At 32.9% G+C, this 20,872-nt stretch overlaps 1 protein-coding gene across 1 annotated transcript; it reads left to right on the top strand.

Annotated features, from left to right (window-relative positions):
• The first annotated feature begins 3,506 nt into the window (after nt 1–3,506).
• LOC119633111 (putative inorganic phosphate cotransporter) lies at nt 3,507–19,971 on the top strand. The gene is made up of 6 exons (XM_038026358.1): nt 3,507–3,623; nt 18,118–18,299; nt 18,371–18,817; nt 18,879–19,263; nt 19,326–19,564; nt 19,642–19,971. The coding sequence occupies exons 1-6, from the start codon at nt 3,584–3,586 to the stop codon at nt 19,822–19,824; spliced, it is 1,476 nt and encodes a 491-aa protein (XP_037882286.1). The 5' UTR covers nt 3,507–3,583; the 3' UTR covers nt 19,825–19,971.
• The last annotated feature ends 901 nt before the right edge of the window (nt 19,972–20,872 follow it).

Raw genomic sequence — 20,872 nt, 5'->3', positions numbered from 1 at the left:
TTTACTTTTCACCTTTCTATGAGTCTTTTTCAAAATAACGACGATGTTTGTAAAAGATCCTATCGTGGACCAATATAGAGTTCGTACTTGTTATATATTTAAACAGTCTTTATTAGACAAACGAATCACAGAGGGATGCGGGTATGTTTTTACCCGACGCCAAAGAGTATATGTATATTCAAGCTGGCATTGCAACGTAAAATGGAAACTCTTTGTTTTGAAAAGTAGAAGACATCTTTGCAGCAACAAATATTTGCATATTCCGTTTTAAGATAAAAGTGATGGGTGGGAAGGAGTAGCCGAAAAAACTTTTCTTCATTTCTCTAATAAAATGGTTATGTCTCACTGTAAAACTTGTAGGATTTCAGGGCAAAAAACAAAACCAGGTAGGTTTGACAAACCTCTTTTTATGTCAGCTTTCTTCCATTACGAAATTTCTGCAGGGAGTAAGACAAATGTTACCGGTTCTTAGTAAGTTAACCAAAGGGGACTTGTATTTCAAAATCTATACTTAAGACCGCTTGCGTACTTTGGACAATTTTAGTTAACATTTTGATCATGTTACTATATGATGGCTTTCATCGAAATTATGCATTTACTTAAAAATAATGTATAATTTTTGCTGTGTTATTAAGAAAAGGATCGCTAGTTTCTTCTGTATTAGGTGAAATGATGTAAGGGATCTCAAGATCGACCTTGCCCAACTACAGCATTCTAACTTATTTTGTGTACGAAGAAGTGTCTTAAAGATATGCACTCAGCTTGGTACGCCTTTATATTAGCTACTGCTTCTTATTCTTAAAATTCTCAATCTTTTTATTTCAAATTAAAAATTAATCTAATAAATGAGGTTTACATCCGAGAAGCTATAATGCGATAAACTGCTAAAAAATAACTAATAATTTTTAGCAACGGGAAAAATAAAAACTAAAACTCACCTAATGCTAATGATTGTCATGTCAATGAAATTATTACAAAATGCAAAAATTAACATAACATGAGAGAAAAAAAAATTGAAAAAAAAAATGTTAAAAAAAAAACTAAATTGTTTATAATGAAAGCTTTCATATGTCAAGTTGTAAAATTCCCATTATTAGAAAGTATCTTTAATATAGATGCAAGCATAGTAAAGTGATAGTTGTTGTAGAAGCGTCCGCCATTGGATTAACATCACAGCAGGCATACTCAACATCTATTGTGATATGACGATTCTAGACTCGATAAGAGACGTTTCCAGTGTGAATGCGAGATCCGAGTCATCTAGTTCCAATCAATAGATTTTTCTGGATGCATTCCGAAATCCTATTTACGTTTTAGAAACGATGCTGTAGAGAAAATGGATTCTTGGAACTGTTACGATAACGATGTCTCTTTTTTTGTGTTCCTGCATCTCCGATAACTTGCCGAGTATTTTTAAATCATTAGAAAGTAAAAATGCTTTTACTAAACATTATTACAATCACCGCTTATTTATTATAACAGCGACAACAATAACAATTCAACGCATAATAACATTATAATCGGGCAAGGCAAACCATTGGATACCCTGCCGCACTTCGCCTAATACAGTCACTCATTCGTTTTGGTAATCATATACCAATAACTACACATTATTTTCATGCAAAGGCATAGTTTTCATGAAAGGTCGCATATTGGAGTATGCGCAAAACAACCCATGGTGTGATCCAAATTTAGAAAATTTAATTTATTTGCTTAAAGTTTTGCTGTTTTTCAGTTTCACTTATGATAAACTAGAAAATAGATTTTCTCTCCAAAAAAGAGCTTACGATCTAAGAAATACGCCTACATAATCCAAATTCCCCCCTGTTAACATTTTTGCTTAACTGCTATTTTCAATAAAAAAATATTAAAAATTAAAATTTTTTCTGAAGGGATTACTAATTACCAAAAATTTTACGAGGACTGGAGGCCAAGAAATAGACTCATTTGGTGAAAATTTGGTCAACATAATTTTTACGCCAAATTACGGTCATGAACAAATTGTCATCGTGCAACATTAACAATTGGGCTTTTTAGGCATACAAAGGTTTACATTTCCTGAGAATCTTTGTATGCGATGGTAATAAAAAAGCAGCCCTACGTAGTCCAAATTCGGTAAGATTGGTTTCTACGTCAATTTACTATTATAAACCAATTTTCACTAAAATTATACTTTTTTACCATAGAAAGAGATTGCATTTTCGTAGAACCAGTTGCATGAGAGTGGGTTCAAAAAATTTCCTTAGCCGAATCAAATGTTTCTTATTAATTTAGTATGCCCTAATATTATTATACAGTGAACTTTGTCGGAAAATTTTAAAAATTACAATTTTTTTCCATATAACGTTTTTTTCAAATAAGGCGTTCTATATAAAGAGTTGGTGAAAAATTGGGCTGCCCGGATCCATTTGCAATAGCCTTCGTCCTTGAACCGAAATTCGTCAGTGAACCAAATTTGATCAAAATATCTCTATAATTTTGACGTGTGGGTTGAAAACAAAAATACATGGACCGATATCACACAGGTCAACAAAGACCGACAAAGAAATAAGCTCCGAGTCATTCTCTGAATCGATTAATGTAATAAAAGATGACTCTACCGTAAGCTCTTTTCAGTGTTACGTACTTTCACGCAAACTTAGTACACCCTATACCGCAAATGCTGTATGGTATAATGATCTATTGATAATTGAGAAAAAAAAAAAGTGCATAAAAACAAAAAGTTATCAATAACGTGAATACAAATGATATTAATGTCAACTAAATTATACATAGCATGTGCTTACACATTCATCGGTATTCTAACACTCTTCTAAAAATCACTTTATCTACGATCATTATATACGAAATACTTATGTACGCTATTTAGTACAACAACAACAACAACAACAACAATAACAACGACAAAAGAATGAAGCTATAAGCAACAAATAACCATAAAAACATATAAACACACAGAACGCGTGCATACAGCACTGTCGAGTTATCTCCGTATAAAACCTAAAGACATTTTAAAATATATTCTCATTTGAAAGTTAACGTTCGTTAAGCAGATAAACGGCCGTTGAAACGAAAAAAAAAAAAAAAACAACAAAACAAGCATTTTTTCACACAAACAATATTACGATATTTAAAGGATTATAGCAAAGCATTATTATAGCACCACAAAGTTAAAGTGAAACAACGATACAAAAATAAAAAAAATTATTTCAGGATAATAAAAACAAAATGATTTAAAATAAAAAAAAATGAACTAAAAAATTTTACAACAAATGCTAAATAATATTGATTTCGACGAAAATAAATTATAAATATTTAAAACTAAAATTAAATTTAATGTGCAATTTGTTCTACAAATAGTCAAGCAAGTGTTTGTTTTTTTTTTTTTTAATTCATTGCTTGCATTAAACAATAATGGTTAGGGTTATAAAAATTAAATTTGCAAACCAAATGCAATTAGCTTAAGAAGAAAAAAAATTTATATAAACATCTTTATAAAACTTTTCGTGTTATTCTGGATTAAATCATATCATATATATACACACACATATATAGATATAAATATATATATATATATGCGAAAATGACGCAACAACCTGCTTGGGGCATAAACCTTTCTAAATGTAAGTAAACTTTCTGCTTGAATTCATCCGTTTTGCTCTCTGCAAGTGAAATAAATTTATTTAAATGTTAAAAACTCGTCACAAAATCACAAAATCTAACGCTTTGTATTCTTGCATTCTTCACGTTCAACTAATTAACACCGCACACGACGTGTCTATCCAACCATTCGTGAAAAGCAATTTATAAGAAATTTTACTTTAAAATATTAATCACCAGAGACCCCTTGACATATTCCGCATAATCGGCAAAAGGATTTGATAGGTGTATAAATAAATTAGTTCTGTTTTTTAATAAAATTCAACTTTAATTAAAATAAACTTTTTACAAGGCTTAATAATCGAAATATGGACCATCTATGGTCTTTTGCCATTTATCGGGAAAGCGGCACTATTTTGCCGATATCGAACAATTTTCACACATCTTCAACTTCTTCAACCACTGACCTGCTGTATATGGATTCAGGGATCTGAATAAATGGTAATCGGAAGATATCAGGTCTAAAGAATACGCGGCAATGCGTTATAACTTCCCAGGCTAAGCTGATAATTATTTCCTGAGTTTAACGGACGGACGTTTGCGATTTGCATCGTTTTTAAGGCAACATTTTTTTACCACAAATCTGGCGAACTTCTCTCTAACGGGTTCAACATTGAGATCAGCGTCTTACTTCAAAGCGATCAAACACTATATCAAACATGAGTAACTAAAGAAAATTCATCACAATTTATGAGTAGGACACGTGATGTACATCGGCTTTTTCAATTGTCTGCGTAAACAAGGAAAAATGAAGAAAAATTCTCTAAGTAAACAGATCATATTGACTCTCAAATATATTTTCCAATTCAAATGGTGGACACAACTGTAGTGTGGGCCCATAAAGTATGTTTGGTGCTTGAATTAAACATTGGCATCAGTGCATTACTTCAAAGTGAATAGCAATCATATCAAACTTGATTTTTCTTTTGAACTTTTCGGCAACATTTATGTTCTCTAAGTAAACAGATCGTATTGACTGTGATAAATTTTTTTGAATACAATTGTGTTCAAGTGCATAAATATGGTATGGACCCATCATTGAACTTAAAGTACTGATTTATTCTATCTACATATGCCAAGTGGTAAATTTTTATCGACATTTTTTTTAATTTGAACCCTATATGAAAAGTCTATTCGAATCCCCATGTTATTTATACTCTTTGTAATTTAAATGCTGCAAACGGGATGAAAAATTCAGAACGCTTTGATGTTTCTTTCGTTCGCGTATATAAAACACGAAACAATGAACAAATATAAGCAATTTGAACAGGTGATACGTAAAATATTTACAAACACGAGCCAGTTGTATTAATGTAGACACCGTAACACAAGAGATAAGCCGGCGAGTGAGAAAAAAACAAAGACCCGCTTTCCTCAACTTTGTTAAGAAGGTGAAAAAAAAAAAATTCCAATGATATTGAATTTTTGGATTAAATGCAATTTTGTAAATAAGATTCCTATTCTCATCTATGCAGTGAAACGTGACATAGCAGTATTATCTATCTTATCCTTTGAATGAACATTAATAGATTACAAATGTAGACACGGTACAAAAAAATTTTGCTAAGAAGTCGTGAATTAATACCATTTCTGGTTTTAGTTAAGTTGGCTTAAAATTTTAAAGATTTTTAAAACATTAAAATTTCAAGGTTGAAGATTAAAAATCAAGCACTGAGTTGGCTTTTACTTTCAAAGGCAATATCAATTCGCATTTTCTGGGTCATAAGATTGTAAGATTGAGAAGACTGAGAAGATTAATTGCGTTATTATTAAATAAAAAAGTAATGTATGTGAAGATTGCATTATATATACACAAATAGGTTTTTGCAAAAAACCCGCATATGATAAAACGAGTCTGCATGAAAATTAATCGATTTTCTAAAAAACCAATTCTCAATGTGGTAAAAACCAAATAGAGAATCATGATGCGTTATCTGACGACGCAGCCGGCGATCGGCGAAAAGGTAAAAAACAATTCGGAGAACATTTCAAAGGTACAAAACGATTACCATGGAAATGTCGCAATGAAATCTGGTATTGGGGAGTTGCTTACAACAGGATATATAAGCAGAATGCAAAGCCAGCCGAGTCAAGTGGGTTCGTTATATACGAACGTATACGAAAACAATGTGTTTAAGTTCTTATGAATAATGTATAAACAGACTTTCCCAAGAATAGTAAATAACACCTAGGTTAACCTAGAAATCACAATGTAATAAGTAAGTACTGGCAAAAGGAGTCGGATAAAAACGTAAAATCCCAAGTGCCAGTTTACGTTAGAATACGTTAACTGGCGAGATTATCATTTCCAGCAAATTAAACGAAGTTGTTAAGTCCTTCGAAGAATGTTTAGGAAAATGGCCGAATAAATTTTTTACGTAGACAGTGTTCGTAGAAGTGGTCCAACCTAATCCATTTTCATTAGCCTTCACCCTTGAGCCCAAACGCATATATGTGTAAAATATTAAGTTAAAAAAAACTACTTTAGGCTGAACCCGCAATTAAATGGACAAACGGACGATAGATATGTTTAAGCTTTTTCAGAAAATTATTTTGATCGACATAATAAGAGGTTGACACGTTTCAATTTCTCTTGCATACATACAAATATGCAGACTAACTTAATGTTTCCTTACCGCAAGCGATGTAGGTTATGAAAAGAAATTCCTGATAGTCGTCAAGCGAAAACGTACTTTTCCCATATACTTCTCACAATAAACTGATAGTGAAGGGTTTTAACCGATACTAATTGACGTCATCAAAATTTCCTTTAGTGATAAATGATAAGCAGGCATATTTAACAGACAGTACTTATCATAATATTTTAAGTAATAAGTAAAATAGTTTTAAAGTGGCGGGATTGAAAGGGTTGAGGGCATCGAATAAAGTGGTGCTTGTCATCATCAGACAAAATAAATTCATTACGTTTTCAAAAACAATCAATGCATCCGCATTTGGTCCATTCACTGGTACACTCACATCAAAGCAAATATCTGTGCTAATAAATATATGACCGGCTATTTAAAAATGAGACACCTAACCTTTTATACGGCATTTCTATTTACCAAACCTATCGTCTTATGTGATCTAATCCCATAACATAACCTATCTAAAGTATAACTTACATATAATACTGAGATCGGTCACGTTTATCTTTCGAAAAAAAAACAAAACAAAAAAAAAACACTTAAATGTTCGCACTTAACTTAGCTGAAGAGTAATATACGGGAAAAAATTAATACCAACATTGTATAATACTTACACCTCTGGTAATTGTAGTTATATGCGGACTGATAACGTTTCTTTTTTTGCACTTATTAATCTCCCCTTTATTAGGTTAAAAAAAATTCTAGATTGGCTAGAGTGCTAGATAATCGGACATTATTGAACTAAGCCTGTTGTTCCTGCAAAATATGGTTTTCCATTAGCGATTTCCATTATCTCGCGAGAAATTTAAAGAGAAATCCTAATCGCCCTTAAAAGAATTTCTTTTGCATTCGCTATAAGCCTTTTAACTCAGATAGTGAAACTTTCTCCAAATTCTAACTAAAATATTATGTCACATATATCATTGTCTATTTTTCGCTATTTGTTTGCGAAGTTAAGAGCAAAGATCGTGCAGTAATAAAACAAAACTAATCTATGAAAGTGAATTTGAATTTAATTACTAGACATTTAATCGTCAACATTTTTATACCCTACACTGTTTATGCTACAAAGATGTATTAAGTTTATGCGGATGTATCAAGGATTTGAGGTAGACCTCTCCTTTATTATATTCAGCGAATCGGAATCACTTTATAAATCAATGCAAACTGGCCTGTCCGTCTATGCGTCTACACGTCTGCCTGTTTACTCTTTTTTAATTTTTATCGAGATATTTTTATGAAGTTACGTAAGCCGACGTGTTTTGGCCCAAGGACGAATGGTTCGGAGCGGGTCACTTTTACAACCACTTATTGTAAAAAGTCGTATAACGGCTCACTTTTTATAAGTAGTTCTGAAGAAGACATTCAAATGTTTTTTTGCTTATTTGAAAGGCATTCATATGGATTCGGCGGATACAGATGACAACAGGTGAGGTTTTTCAGGGATTTTTATGACATTTTTTTAGCTCATTTTGCGATGGCATTCCTTACAATTTCTTATGGCGTTAAAGTTAACTAATTTGGATGAGCTACTTTTTCAAATTGAAAAATAACTTGACACTTGAATTTCTTTGCTTAATTCAATGCTTTTGAGAGAAAATATGTTTAATATACCAACAAGACAAATTTGCCACGCTTTTAATGGACATTAAACACTTGAGATCAATCTTCTCACGTTAGTAAAAGTTTTTCAGCCACCATCCATAAGCAAAGCCATATCAACAAAGCGACAGAGCGATAAAGGTATGCAACTCGAATCTGCTTTTTCCCTCCAATCAAGAAGAATCTATCTTCCTATCTATAAACGCCAAAGCGTTGAACAAATTTAACATGGTTTATGTGTTATAAAGTAAGATAAAGAAAATTTAAACTCAATTTAGAACAAGTTAAAACATATTTAGTAGGCTACGGCCTATCATTAAGTTATTCATAGAAAGAAAAAGACTTTTCAATGTAAGGCCTTGGACGAAAAAGTGAGTCGATCCGAATTATGTTCAATAGCGTTCTTCTTCGAGCCAAGATTAAACAAAAACTGGACAGACAGACAGACAAACTTAAATCGATACAATCGATTGGTGAAATAAAAGGCATCTCAAGTTCGCTAGAGTACTACACACTGCTGCCTAAACTTAATATACCCTTGCACCAGAAGTGATAGTGAAGTATAAAGGTATATTTTCCCGTTGCTTATCATTTAAAAGTCTTAATTAATTTATAAGGAAATTATGGCGTGTTCTCTCGTATGTTTAGAATTTTATCAGTTAATATTTTCAGGCAATCAACTGGTACAATAATCTATTTCTCCGCTTACAAAGCAATTAAACAATCACTTGTATTAAATATTAAGACATATAATTACGATAATAAATAATAATAATAATAATAATCGTGCGCTAAAAATTTTACCAAACTCTAAATGTCACTATAATTACTTTTCAACTTCAACAAAAGATTACTATCTTTTATTACTATTACAACAATGCTAATTATTACAATACAATTCCGATGGGAAAATAATGCAAAAAAAAAAAAAAAAAAGAAAAAAAAAACCATCAAACGTATTCATTGTTATTTTATGGAATTCTTAATTTTTCGCAGTAAGGCGCGCATATCAGCGATTAAATAGTAATACAATTAAATATTCAGTTTCATATTAATTAATATGTCAAGTAAAACAATCACGTGACTAGATGGATTTTTACAATTTTACTCAGAAATTGAAATTCTGTGTACTGAGCATGCAGTAAATTTGCTCGAAAGATACAAATGAGTGAGTTATAAATAAATTATACTAGAATAGCCATAAATCAGTCTACAGTTAATTTTTATTCGATCAATAATAGATAGATGTAGTAGTAAGTAAAATCACTGTAATAGGCCGCGGCCACGTCATTAAATACCCTACACTAGTTCTCTTTGTACTTTTCAAAATAACATTTTTTAGGGGAAGTGATCGAAAAAGTGGTGCTGAACCAAACCAATTTCAACACTATTCATCCTTGGGACAAACCAGATCAGCTTATCAAATTTCTATATTTCAAATATCTTAAAAATTGCGATCTGTAGATTGAACACAAGAACACAAGATAGATAACAGGGCAGAACAGGGCAGACGGATATCCTTGTACCACAAGTGTTGTAGAGTGTAAAAAGATTGATTAAGAAAATTTAAAAATCAAGTTAAGCGTAGTTGAGGTAGCCTTGCTTGAGGTAGCCAAACTTCTTCTCCAACGTAAGTCTATATATATATATGTAATTTTAAATGATTCCATGCAACCCTAGGCACGAAATATGGCATTGATTGTCACTGCTTCGCTTGTTGCAAAAAGTATGGTTCATCAATGCCGCCATAGCAATAAACATTGCGGATATACTTTCGTGTCTTATAAAACTGTTCTATTAAGTTTCGAATTTCCGGAGTGGATGCATTGACACTGATTCTAATTTAACGAGATCCTGCAAGCAATCACTCTTTGTCTGAAAGATAGCCCTTGCTAGAAGCAACGCTTCATTAACACTCGCAAGCTATCACTAACTTTTCTGCCTCCAACTGCAACATTTTCTTCGCTGCTTGAGTTCCTGTGCCTTACGAGAGCGCAAAAAATCTGAGGTGCATTTTTTTTTTTTTATTCATTGCTGGCTACAATAAATATTCAACCGAATTAAGCAACAATATCGGGATGACTTAAATTACGCCATTATAGAGAGGATCGTCGATTAAAAACGCAGCAAAATTCAAAGTACAAGATTTTTGTTTTCTTTTTCTTACAATACTGTTAAAGCTTAAGGTATTAACAAATGATTTTAAGCCTAACCGCACCGTTTTGATATTACAGCGAAGAATATCGGTCACAACTATATGCAACATTTTCAGACTTAAGGTATCAATAAACGAATGTAAGTGAAAGTAGCTATATATACAGCTGTTTACAAAGTATTGTCTACCGCACTGAAATTCGAACGCACGACCACCGACATGACAGTCGCAATTCTTATCCCTTCGGCTATGCCAAAGTGTATGGGGATTATATTTTTTTGTATGAGAACCATCTCCTTCTCTTCGCCTCTTCTCCGTAGCCATAATCCTATTACTCCTATAAGGGACATTCCCTAATTGAATGATAGTTTTTGAACTAAAAAAACCGCAAATAGTTGCTAACATATGCATAACTTTGCTGACCAAGAATAATTTGTAAATGCCGTTGAAACTTCTTTTTGTCTACTTACAAAGTTAGGTTTAATAACTTGATAAAATACCGAGAAAAAAATATAAACATTACGAAAACAATCCATGTTTAAAAATTTCAAATTATTTTACTAACTTTAGTTTGGTTAGTACTAACTCTTAACCTCCTTGTAAATGCTTCTTTCTGCACAATTTTGTTTATAATATTTCTAGTAGGAGAACAGATGAGTTGGCGTTATTTTCTATCAAAAATTAGAAATTTGTATTGAAAAAAAGGTACGTCCGTCCATCCTCTAGCCGATACTTTTTTCCACCTTTCTGGTAGCATACGGATACCAAGACGGAAAAGCTTCCCCTCTTTTGAGGCTGTCCACGAATCGAACCAATTTTTACTATGTTCACATGATACGCTTCTCAGTCAAACCATCGTTTGGAAAGTGATAATCGAAAGAAGTAACATGTGCTGATAACAGCTCTTTTCTGAACGAGTTTTTCTACATGGGGCCGTATTTGTTTACACAGAAAACTCACGATATCATGACGATATCACGGCTTATCATTCTCGTTTCTTGGCTCAATTGGATCAATTGTTGTTGGCAACGCGCCTTAGTGATGATTTCATCGCCATTGATATTCAGCTTTATCGTCGATGTTAATGGTCCTAATCTGCTCCCTTAAACTAAACACGAAAAGTAAACCTTCCCTGCACAAAACTTGACATTTTTACAGGGAAAAAATTATTTGATGCGGAGTCTCCAATACTTCAAGACCAAGTTGTTACCAGATGATCAAACTAATAATATTATGTTTCATATCTGATAATTTCAACAAAACCTTCTCTAGTGGGGCCATCTTTTGTCAAACGACCGAAACATGTCTGTGTTCCCATTACATTTTCTCTGATTTCTTCTCAATTTCTTCATTATTATAGCCGTCTTTCTTGACCATACAAGTCCACTTTTCAATTTCGCAAATAAACGGACATAACTCAATCAATTCAGTTAATCTCAGAGATCGGTAATTGATTTTTCTTTCTTCATTTATTACGGCCACGCATTCCCCATCGGCGTAGAGGACCTATTCATGCTTAAAATGAGTTCTCACTGACATCAGTTGCACAAAATCCTTCCGCGTAACGTACTCAAGTGCTTGATTATTTTGGACAGAATTACTCACGCAACCAAAATTAATCACGTTCTAGTTTTCAACACACTGCCTGCACAATCTTTGGATAGGATCGTTATTATCGTAATTTTTTCGGCAGTCATTTATATTGAGAATTGGAAATTGTCTTGCTAGAGATTATGAAATCCTTGCGTTAATTTTTGATAATAAAAATTTGGAAAGTATTCGGAAAACATGCAAATGTGTTGACGAGGACACTTTTCAATTTCGCCAACTAACCATTTTTCTTACTACCTTCTTAAGGTTTAACTCAATTTAGCGAAGAATTTCTCTAATACGCGCTTTTAGCAACACGCAAGTCTGAAAGCTATATTTAACATTATCGACTTAAACTAAACGACTTTCATACAATCAAATAGAGATATTGGGATCTCAGCGGAAACCACGCAACAAAAGCAATAGAAATACTCTTTGTAAAAACTTAATTTGTTTGCGGTGAAATTATGTAAACTAAAATAAGTCTGATATGCTTCCAGTGCGTGCTGTTCGCAAATTTTCTTTCTTCATTTACGCATCAACTTATTAATAAATTTCAATTTACTACGGAATAAAACATATTTCATTGCATACATTGTATGTACAATTACGACAATATCGCAAATTTATAATTGAGTTAATGTGATTGCCTTCATAGAGGTGTTTTACCTTAATATTGTTAATTTGTTTTTTCCTATTCAATTATATCTATTGCCTGAAATAAAATAGTAAAAAATAAATCAAGTGAATCGTGTTATATTCAATCTATGCCAACCGCTCACATAACATTCATTTTACAATGCATTAACGAAATGAAAATATATTTGAAAAAAAAAAAAACAAAAAAACTAAATAAAAACACTACATTAAAACTAAATTCAATGTTAAGAGTAAAACAAAAAAATAAAAGTTTGCAAACACTCCAAACAGTAACACTCTAATAGTTCAATCTATGGGAAAAAAGACTTATATTGAAACTAAAAATATAAACTTGACTGACGCGTAAGCGTTTCTCAAAGAGTCTAACTTTGACTTTTGATAAATGTGAATAAATTAATGAGCAATGTATTCGCGATCAATGCACGCATGAGTCTTTTCAAATTGTTTGCATTTGTAACGCTTAAGGAGCTGAAATTCAAAGTCATTTTTCTTGAAAAGTCCCCTATTATTAAGAAAAAGAATTAAAATTCGCCAGAAGCCTTAATCCGCTAGATGAAAATGTGTATGAATCCATTAAAAACTGCCATACAATCGTCAAATAAAAAAATGCCAACATTTTTCGTCAATACACAACGACATGATTCTTATGCTGGCTATAAATACATTAAGGAATGAATGGGTTTTCAACCCGATCTGCTAAAGTCGTTTTTTGTAAAATCAAGATGAAAACTGTGATTGACTCAGATTGAATAGCTAGCAGTAGCTATGATCACTAAGATATTTGACTGCATCGAAGAGCGGAAACTTGATACCGTGTGTGAAATAATTCTCTATTTATTATGTTAATTCGTATGTCGTATATGGAATAATTTTATGATATCTGACAACCTCATCTCATAAATAATTGTACAGGCTAGACTTCGCGGTTGCGAACATGAGAAAATTAAATAAGGCGGTAAGAATATTATAGTCGGACAAGGCGGACCATAGACACGCTATATCACTTTGTTCTTTTTTCGTACTAATTCACCAAAAGGTATAAATTATTTTTGGTGTGAAGACATAAGTTTCATGAGACCCAACATATTAAAGAATGCTCCCAGCAGCAAAACGTTATTATGAAGCAATTCTCGTCATGAAATACACAAAGGTGATATTTTTTTCCATATAAGGATTCAGGTTTCGTAGAGTCGGTTATAAGGTAAGGAGCTGAAAAAGTTAACCCCAATCCAACCCAAATCCTTCAAATGAATTTAGAATCCTCAAGTATTTGTACTTTTCACGTTTCTCATACAACGAGGAGATGCTATTTTAAAAGTGTTCGGAAGGTGATCCGATGCGAACAGTTATAAGGTAAGGGGCTCAAAAAGTTAACCCCAATCCAATCCAAATCCTTCAAATGAATTTAGAACCCTCAAGTATTTGTACTTTTCACCTTTCTCATGCATCGAACAGATGTTATATTAGAAGTGTTCAGAAGGTGATCCGATGCGAACAATTGCCGTTAGTGTTCGTACTTGCGCGAAGAGAGGCCATTGTACTAAATTTTTCGCCCTCTAGATAAAATACAAAAAAAACAAAATGGATAGATGGACAGACGGACAGACATGGTTTGCTCAATGCAGGAAGTGATTCTGAACCGCAAAGTGTAACAAAACTCTTCTGCATGTTGCATTCATCAGCGCTAAATTAATATATCGTTGCAGCGCGTGTGGTCCAAAGTATAAAAACTTGATTGAAAGTTTGTTCCAAGTTCTAAGTTCGTATATCGGTCAATCAATTTATGAGAGACGTTTAACGAATCCATCAATGTACCTTACACATTATTACGGTTTGTGTGAATGCATAACAAACATCGTTTTATAACTCACTTGTGGGCAAGTGCCGTTTGATGTGAAATGATTGCAATCTTTAAATAGACAAAAGAATTATTTTAATAGGTGTGGGACAAATTTATATAAAAACTTGACTACTTTCAGATAACGCACAAACATTTTCAATCCTCCAATAAACAATATGTTGTTTTAATAAAGTCCAAATCTGCGTCAATTAAAAGTTAACTACCAGCATCCTATACAACATTTTTTGGCAAAACCCTACTGCTATGCTATGCTATTTAGTAAAGATTTAGCTCGAACGCATTCTACCTATCGTTAATAAGGAAGATATTTTACACACAGGCTTACGTGATTCCTCAAACATCGATTATAGATAGATGACAGAATTAATTGACCGTAATTCTCCGATAACAGATATAAAAAATTCGTTGAATTTTTAAAAGATTAACAAATTGAAAAACTTGACAGCTCTATTTAGAAATAATCATTCAAAGTCATAAATACTATCTTGGCAAAAGTCATTGTGACAGCTTGAATTGTTCAGTATACTACATAGTGTATCAGATAAATATTAAAGATTTATGAAGCGACTACTAGTTTATAAATATCGTATAACATCAACGTTATACGTTTGAATTGATTTAAAGTTTTTCGAACTTTTCATTAATTAAATGCTTTAATTAAATGTTTATGATTATGAAATTCAAGCACGTTCAACAGCACACAGGAAGTAAACACGTAGTAAAATATACGTCAGTAAACTTTATATATGCATGCATTTGAATTTCATATACGAGAATAAACGTTTAGTTTAACTTAAAACAACGTATTAAAAATCAATGTCAATGCTAACAGGTAAGTGAACTATATTTGATATACATTTTCGATAGACAAAAAGCATAGTCTTTATAGATTTTTTTTTTAACAATTCGCATAAGATCAATCAAATTTTAGATGCGGTTATATCTTGCTATTATGCAGTGATTTTAATCAGTCAGTGATATTAATATTGACAATAGGACGACGGCAATCGGATTCTATTAGATTCCCTCTAAATTTCCCCATAATTCTGAGTATTCGGTTAGTCCAAACAAAATGTACTGCATATGCGATTCTAACCCACCAGAGCAAAACGAAAGTACAGCACATGCAGTAACCGTACGCGAACGTGTTAATTTTTCAAAAAAAAAAAAACAAGTTATCAGAATTGTTTGACAAAAATAACTTAATTTAGAATAACATGCAATTGACTCGAAAAGTCTGTGCGTGTAGATATGTAATCTCTTAACAAACGACATCCTTTTAAATCAATCACATCGAAACGCCATTGTTTCACGAGTGGTGTCCTGTTGAAAATAGACATCGTCTATATTGGGGGAGGAAAAATTTTTCATCAAAGTGACAATTTTCTTTTTCAAATCGCGTCGGGTAACAGAACAGATTTTTATGAATATCCCTGATCATAATTAGGATATAATTTGTGAATAGGTGTTCGAAGAATTGCTTCTAAACTGTCACCTGGTTGTCACTCATTTAGTTGTAAATAAATATTTCAAGGTCGAACCTAGATGATAGTTGAAAAGCTGCGTCGCTAGTGAGCGATGCATTTGCAGTACTGTCAAGTGCAAACAAATTGAATTATTTGAAATTTTAAACGTAACGGGCCGGTGGTTTCCCATGCCTGATCTAAATTCATAGCATCGACTACAGACCGAAAAGAAAAAAACAAATCAGCATAGTTAGATAACTTTACAGTCAATATACCGTTGCGGTCGAAGGCTATGTAAGAGAAACGGATTTGCCTTTTGTGTGAAAATATTTCATGGACTTCCATCCGCGTTGAATATAATCTAACATATAATCAGCGAAGAATCTTTTATATATAGTTATTCATATTCAATCCGTTCTAATTCATCTTCAAAGACATACTTATACCCTACATCACTATATGTATACCAAGTTTGTGCGGACATATCTAACAAGCGGTAAAGCTTAATATAGAAAAGCTTAAGACCCACTTTTAATTAGACCGATTGGTTCAGAGTCATAGAAATTTGTTTTTCTATTCGTCCGTCCGTTTTTTCTTTTTTTTTTTTTCGTATACAACTTGCAGATCGTAATTTTCGAGATATTTATGATGAAAATTGGTACACTTACGGGTTTTGACCGAAAGGCATTATCAAAAATGGTTTAAATTGGACACTTGTTCGACCATTTCTTATATAGCGGTTTATTTTGAAAAATTAGATGAATAATTATTGTAGGGTGATGTAGGGCATTTAATGGACGGCTCTGCCTGGCCCGAGATAGTTTTTACTTATTTTTATCTAAGAATTTGATTACATTTTTTGTTAGTTAGCGCAGCTTAGACAAATTTTTTTTTTTGTTTTGTGTAATTAATTTATTAGCAAGTTTTTCGAAGCAATTCTGCAAATTGTACATAATTTATATTTATTAGCATACTAGCAATACTAGAAGTAAGCTTTAGAGTAATTTTAAAACGTCAGAGTTTAATAAGATTGAAATTATATTTGATAAATGATCTTTGATTGTAAAATCAATTGTTTATATAATTATGCAAATTATCTCGAAAATTACATACTTAATTCGTGAAGTAAAATCAAGTAAATAAAATTGATTTCTTTTTTAGCACGGTACGGCTGGCTCTGCTTGCACATAATTTGCATATGATGCTAAATACTTGAAAAATTTCTACTCAACAAATAAATCTATTAACAAAAAGTTTGAATTGATTTTAAAATGCGGCATCGGTTTATTATGAATATAAGGCAGGGGAACATATTAACAGCACAGGTGTAGGAGGCCCTCTAATATACATATATATATTGTTAGATTAGAGGAAATAGAAATTCGATTAGTTTTTTCTATCCGTTTGAGGAAAAGATTGGACTAAGTACTATTTCCTACCATAGTCAGAGAGTCTCACCACCTTTAGTAGAAAACATATAATTTCCTAACTTGCTTCTAAAAATAAAGAATTCAAAATTATTTCGTTACTTGCTTCAAAAAATAAGAAATTCAAAATTTTTGAAAGCTTTTAGTTCGGAATATCAAGCTACGTCTTAACATTATCTTTAGTAAAATTTTCACGTTAAAATTGCAAGTCAATCGCATAAAGGATTCAGTTACCGTTACCAAAGATGAAGCATGTAAATAACATATGAATTGTAAAATTAGCTATGAAGTTCTGAAGAATTGTGAAAAAATGTGATCTGCGTATGCGGCCCGCAACAAGTTAGTGTAGTGACAGACATCAGGCAGACAAGTGGACGAACATGATTCCCCTACAATCCAAATATTTCACATTAATTTAGTGATTTTTATCGCGATATTTTAAAGATTGCAAATGTTTTCTTATTTTAACAACTTCTTCAAGAGAAGAAGGTCCAAAGGGCCCTACGGAATATAGGTCAAATAGGCCTAAAGCACAATAGTGTACCAAATTTTATTAAAATATCTTAAGAATTTCAACTTGCATGTTCAACATAAAAATATATGGACATAGTCAGATGGACAGACGGACAGACAAGCTTATTATCGAAATCATAATATGTAGCTATGATGCCGGCGTGGCATTGCCAAAAGACAATATTATAATTCTTTGTTATATAACACAGCAAATTTGTATGTGATAAGTGAGAAAGAGGAAATTTTTTCAATTTTCATACCGCTACGAACTTCTCTATGCACTTAATTTCTGGAAAGAAAGCTTGTGCTATCCTTAGATTCTTGCCAACAAAAAAAAATTCTAGTTACTTTAATACTGTAAAACAATGTAAAAATGCTTCATGGAGGTTTTATGGAATGTAGTAAGGATTGTCAAGTGTTCCCTCTACCAGTCTTCACTTCGGCTATTTTTCATTTGTTTTAATTCCTTTCTATTCACTACTCTTTTCTTGTTGCGGATCATAATAATAACATGAAATTCGTCGTTTCTTTTCAGATTTTCTTATACCTCAACGCGTTATATTGGCTATAATGGGCTTTTTAGCCATATTGAATGCTTATACAATGCGTATCAGTTTATCAATAGCCATAACGGAATTGGTTGTGAAGAAAAACCATACAGATATTGACGGTGAGGCAGCAGTTTGTCTTGCAGACGATATGGACCATGGAACGTCGGTAAAGCTTCTTCGCATTCGAAGTTTTTGGTTTGTCGAAAAAAAATTGTAATTCTTCTATTGTCACTTTAGACCGGCGGTACCTACGAGTGGTCAGAGGAATTACAAGGTTTTATACTATCTTCCTTCTATATCGGTTATATTGTCACGCATATACCGGGGGGCTTATTGGCCGAGAAGTTCGGTGGCAAATGGACTTTATCTTTGGGCATATTATCAACGGCCTTTTTTACATTGATTACCCCAGTGGCTATAAAAAGTGGAGGTGCTACGGCTTTGATAATCGTTCGCATATTAATGGGCTTGGGAGAAGGAACTACCTTTCCTGCGTTAAGCGTTTTATTGGCCCAATGGGTGCCACTTAACGAACGCGGCAAACTTGGTGCTTTAGTATTAGGCGGCGGCCAAGTGGGCACAATTTTGGGTAATCTCTTATCTGGCGTACTTTTAGATGCTTTCGATTGGCCCATAGTATTTTATATATTTGGCGGTTTGGGCGTGGTGTGGTTCATATTCTTTGTAAGTGACATTTAAATCTTTTACTTTTTAGAAAATTTAATATTTTTTCGAAACTTTCTAGTGTTTCTTATGCTTTAATGATCCCACTATTCATCCCTATATCAAACCAAGTGAACGCGAGTATTTGGCCAAAGAATTGGGTAGCTTGGGTCGTAAAGAAAACTTGGCGCCTACTCCCTGGAAAGCTATTTTAACTAGCGTACCTATGATTGCGTTGGTTTGTGCACAAATTGGCCATGACTGGGGCTTTTATATAATGGTAACAGATTTACCAAAATATATGTCAGATGTCATGCAGTTTTCTATAAAAGCAAATGGACTTTATTCATCACTGCCCTACATTATGATGTGGATTGTATCGATCGGTTCGGGCTTTGTCGGCGATTGGCTAATAACACGCAATATTTTAAATATAACTAATACTAGAAAGATGATGACCGGCATAGGTGAGCCCTTTTTCATTTTTGCTTACTTTTTATGTTCAAAATCCATTCAAAATTTTATTTAGCGGCCTTTGGACCGGCCATATTTATGGTGGCTGCCTCCTATGCCGGCTGTGATCGCCTGGCTGTGGTCGTACTCTTTACAATATGCATGGGTTTAATGGGCGCCTTTTACGCTGGCATGAAACTAAGTCCACTCGACATGAGTCCGAACTACGCAGGCACTCTAATGGCCATAACGAACGGTATTGGAGCCATTACTGGTGTAATAACACCGTACTTAGTGGGTGTAATGACACCAAATGTAAGTTAAAATTTATTCTACTGTGTTTTGAAAAAAAAAGAAAAGAAAAACATATTTTATTCTTGTTCAACTTGAAGGCAACCCTATTAGAATGGCGCACTGTGTTCTGGGTAGCTTTCGGAGTTCTCTGCGTAACTGCTTTCATTTATTGTATTTGGGCCTCCGGTGAAGTGCAAGAATTTAATGATCCTCCACCACGCAAAGATCATGATACAGAAGAACGTGGAAAGTCTTCTGATAAAGAAAAACAAAAGCACTAGCTAGACGCATACTGTCGGTTGCTAAGCTTTTAAAAAAATAACAGTATTGCATTTATGGTCTTCCCGCTAATTTAGTTCAATTATTTAGATCATTTATTATTTATTTCAATGAAAAGTTCACAGTAAGAATTTGTGATATCGTTACGTGATACATTTTATTAAGTTAGTTAGTTCAAGTACTTAAACTCTACAAATACGTATATTATAATAAATGTTAACGTTTTTAATAAAAGCTATTTATAGTTTATATTTATTTATACATAGATAAGAATCTATCGCATTCGGCTGTGTCCGAATTTTTTATATCCATCATCCATCGTATTCCTAAAAAGAGCTACGGACAGACAAATGGACAGGCCCATTTATGTGCATTCCGCACTGATCGAGAATGTATATATAGATCTCCCTCGCCTAATGCAATAGTTGCGAAGCGCGATTTCGATAAAAGTCGGCACAATATTTGCCGCTTGTAAGGGGTATAATCACTTTGACAAAACGTTTCCAACAGTCAGGAGGAGATTCTACAAAGTATATATATTCTTGATCACCATCACATTTTGAATAGATTTAAGCATGTCCGTCCGTTTGTCTATGTAATGTCTGTTGTAAACATTCACCTGGACTTCAATTCAAATTTCAAGTTTGCAGAGATATTGGAGATATTTGCACATAGACTGGTATCGGAAATCTTTCGCAAGAGACGTCTACAATACCCTGTTTCCAAATGAGAACAAAAGATGATTTTTACTCATTACTCACAGACTACACCAGATAAGACTATAAAGCTGCGCGCGTATTCTCTATAGAGAAGCCTCTAGTTCCGGCACAAAAATTAGTGTAACATAATTTCATTTTTCTATCAAAACATTTGTAACACGTGCAAACAAGCTATGTAAGGATAGTGCAAATTTTTTTTGGAATCCGTATCATTTTCTGTTCAGTTCACAAAGAAAAAATTTGCCAGCCTTGCATGAAAATTACTCTCATCCTCAATGAACTAGATAAAAGTCTAAATCTAAAGAAAAAAGCTTCTTGCAACTTTTCTATC

Source organism: Glossina fuscipes, unplaced genomic scaffold, assembly GCF_014805625.2.
Source record: "Glossina fuscipes isolate IAEA_lab_2018 unplaced genomic scaffold, Yale_Gfus_2 2, whole genome shotgun sequence".
NCBI lineage: Eukaryota > Metazoa > Arthropoda > Insecta > Diptera > Glossinidae > Glossina > Glossina fuscipes.
Note: the sequence above shows the minus strand (reverse complement) of the source record. Positions and strands in the feature narration are given on the sequence as shown.

Bases quoted from the DNA above. Each gene is read 5' to 3' on its own strand.
- LOC119633111 (XM_038026358.1), top strand. From the start codon at position 3,584: ATGACGCAACAACCTGCTTGGGGCATAAACCTTTCTAAAT. The intron at 3,624-18,117 runs GTAAGTAAACTT...GTTTCTTTTCAG, and splicing joins GGGCATAAACCTTTCTAAAT to ATTTTCTTATACCTCAACGC. The intron at 19,264-19,325 runs GTGAGCCCTTTT...AATTTTATTTAG, and splicing joins AAAGATGATGACCGGCATAG to CGGCCTTTGGACCGGCCATA.